This window comes from Clinocottus analis, unplaced genomic scaffold (assembly GCF_023055335.1).
Source record: "Clinocottus analis isolate CAN_PGR_092001 unplaced genomic scaffold, fCliAna1.0.p SCAF_49, whole genome shotgun sequence".
Taxonomy (NCBI): Eukaryota; Metazoa; Chordata; class Actinopteri; order Perciformes; family Cottidae; genus Clinocottus; species Clinocottus analis.
The window spans coordinates 410,335-413,119 of NW_027176206.1; the positions used below are offsets into that span (position 1 = coordinate 410,335).

A 2,785-nucleotide genomic window follows, 5' to 3' on the forward strand; every position below is an offset into this window, starting at 1 on the left:
CTTTAAAGATGTCTCTATGTGCTGCATGTCTCTATGTGCTGCATGTCTCTTTAAAGATGTCTCTATGTGCTGCATGTCTCTATGAGCTGCATGTCTCTATGTGCTGCATGTCTCTATGTGCTGCATGTCTCTATGAGCTGCATGTCTCTATGTGCTGCATGTCTCTTTAAAGATGTCTCTATGTGCTGCATGTCTCTATGTGCTGCATGTCTCTTTAAAGATGTCTCTATGTGCTGCATGTCTCTATGTGCTGCATGTCTCTTTAAAGATGTCTCTATGTGCTGCATGTCTCTATGTGCTGCATGTCTCTTTAAAGATGTCTCTATGAGCTGCATGTCTCTATGTGCTGCATGTCTCTATGAGCTGCATGTCTCTATGTGCTGCATGTCTCTATGAGCTGCATGTCTCTTTAAAGATGTCTCTATGTGCTGCATGTCTCTATGTGCTGCATGTCTCTATGAGCTGCATGTCTCTATGTGCTGCATGTCTCTATGAGCTGCATGTCTCTATGTGCTGCATGTCTCTATGTGCTGCATGTCTCTATGAGCTGCATGTCTCTATGAGCTGCATGTCTCTTTAAAGATGTCTCTATGTGCTGCATGTCTCCATGTGCTGCATGTCTCTATGAGCTGCATGTCTCTATGTGCTGCATGTCTCTTTAAAGATGTCTCTATGTGCTGCATGTCTCTATGTGCTGCATGTCTCTTTAAAGATGTCTCTGACATCTCTGTGTCTCTGCAGGTATCAGATCCACACCGGCCTCCAGCACTCCATCATTCGAGCCACGCAGCCGAACTGCCTGCCGCTGGAGAACGTCACGCTGCCGCAGAAGCTGAAGCAAGCGGGCTACTCCACCCACATGGTGGGCAAGTGGCACCTGGGCTTCTACAAGCGCGGCTGCCTGCCCACCCAGCGCGGCTTCGACACGTTCTTCGGCTCCCTGCTGGGCAGCGGGGACTACTACAGCCACTACAAGTGCGAAGGGCCCGGTATGTGCGGCTACGACCTGTATGAAGGAGAGGAGGCGGCCTGGGAACAGGACCGCGGCTTGTACTCCACCGTCATGTTGACCCGGAAGGCCGTCGGCATCCTGGCCAATCACAACCCTCGCAGACAGCCCTTGTTCCTCTACTTGGCCTACCAGGCCGTCCATTCCCCGCTGCAGGTTCCCGCCCGCTACCTGGAGCGCTACAAGGGCATCCCCAACCTGCATCGCAGGAAATACGCCGCCATGGTGTCCTGTCTGGACGAGGCCATCCACAACCTCACGATGGCGCTAAAGCGCTACGGCTACTACGACAACACGGTCATTGTGTACTCGTCAGATAACGGAGGCCAGCCGTTAGCAGGAGGAAGCAACTGGCCCTTAAGGGGAAGCAAAGCCACCTACTGGGAAGGAGGGATCCGCGCCGTGGGCTTCGTTCACAGCCCCCTGCTGGTGAATAAAGGGACCAAGTGTCGGTCTTTGGTCCACATCACTGATTGGTTCCCCACACTGGTGACTCTGGGCGAAGGGACTTTAGACGAAGACCTGAATCTGGACGGGTACGACGTGTGGGAGGCCATCAGCGAAGGCCGCCCCTCTCCTCGCCACGACATCCTTCACAACATCGACCCCATCTACATCAGGGCCAAGAACGGCTCGTGGAAGGCCGGGTTCGGCCTGTGGAACACGGCCATCCGGGCCGCGCTGCGCGTGGGCCACTGGAAGCTGCTGACGGGCGTTCCCGGCTACAGCGACTGGGTTCCCCCGCAGACCTTCTCCAAACAGCGGCTGACCAACCGCTGGCACAACGAGCGCGTCCACTGGGACCGAGGGAAGTCCGTCTGGCTGTTCAACATCACGGCCGACCCGTACGAGCGGGTGGACCTGTCGCAGCGGCTCCCGCACGTCGTCAAGAAGATGCTCGTGCGGCTAGCGCGCTACAACAGGACCGCGGTGCCGGTGCGCTACCCGGCTAAAGACCTGCGCTCCAACCCGCAGTACAACGGGGGCGTGTGGGGGCCCTGGTACAAGGACACCAGGGACCAGCTGGAGGACCAGGAGAGGGACAACAACCTGTTCAGCAGCCATCTGGGACCAAGAAGATGGAACAAGAAGTCAAAGAACAGGAAGCTGAAAAGGAAAGTGGAATAAAAACCTGCCCGCTTCGGGTAGAACTGACTTCTCTCAGGGACGGACTTCCTGCTTCAGGGATGGACTTCCTGCTTCAGGGATGGACTTCCTGCTTCAGGGATGGACTTCCTGCTTCAGGGACGGACTTCCTGCTTCAGGGATGGACTTCCTGTTTCAGGGATGGACTTCCTGTTTCAGGGATGGTCTTCCTGCTTCAGGGATGGACTTCCTTTTTCAGGGATGGACTTCCTGCTTCAGGGATGGACTTCCTGCTTCAGGGATGGACTTCCTGTTTCAGGGATGGACTTCCTGCTTCAGGGATGGACTTCCTGTTTCAGGGATGGACTTCCTGTTTCAGGGATGGACTTCCTGTCTCAGGGATGGACTTCCTGTTTCAGGGATGGACTTCCTGTCTCAGGGATGGACTTCCTGCTTCAGGGATGGACTTCCTGCTTCAGGGATGGACTTCCTGCTTCAGGGATGGACTTCCTGTTTCAGGGATGGACTTCCTGTTTCAGGGATGGACTTCCTGCTTCAGGGATGGACTTCCTGCTTCAGGGATGGACTTCCTGTCTCAGGGATGGACTTCCTGCTTCAGGTATGGACTTCCTGTCTCAGGGATGGACTTCCTGTCTCAGGGCTGTCCTCTAGATGTTCTCCAGCTGTTTT

The 2,785-nt window shown here is 55.1% G+C and overlaps 1 protein-coding gene across 1 annotated transcript in view; it reads left to right on the forward strand.

The window, feature by feature from the left end:
- arsj (arylsulfatase family, member J) overlaps nucleotides 1–2,247 on the forward strand; it is a 7,514-nt gene extending 5,267 nt beyond the window's left edge. The window contains exon 2 of the mRNA XM_068599642.1: nucleotides 742–2,247. Within this exon, the coding sequence (XP_068455743.1) occupies nucleotides 742–2,137 (1,396 nt within the window). The 3' untranslated portion in view covers nucleotides 2,138–2,247. The remainder of the gene's footprint in view (nucleotides 1–741) is intronic.
- Nucleotides 2,248–2,785: the final 538 nt, after the last annotated feature.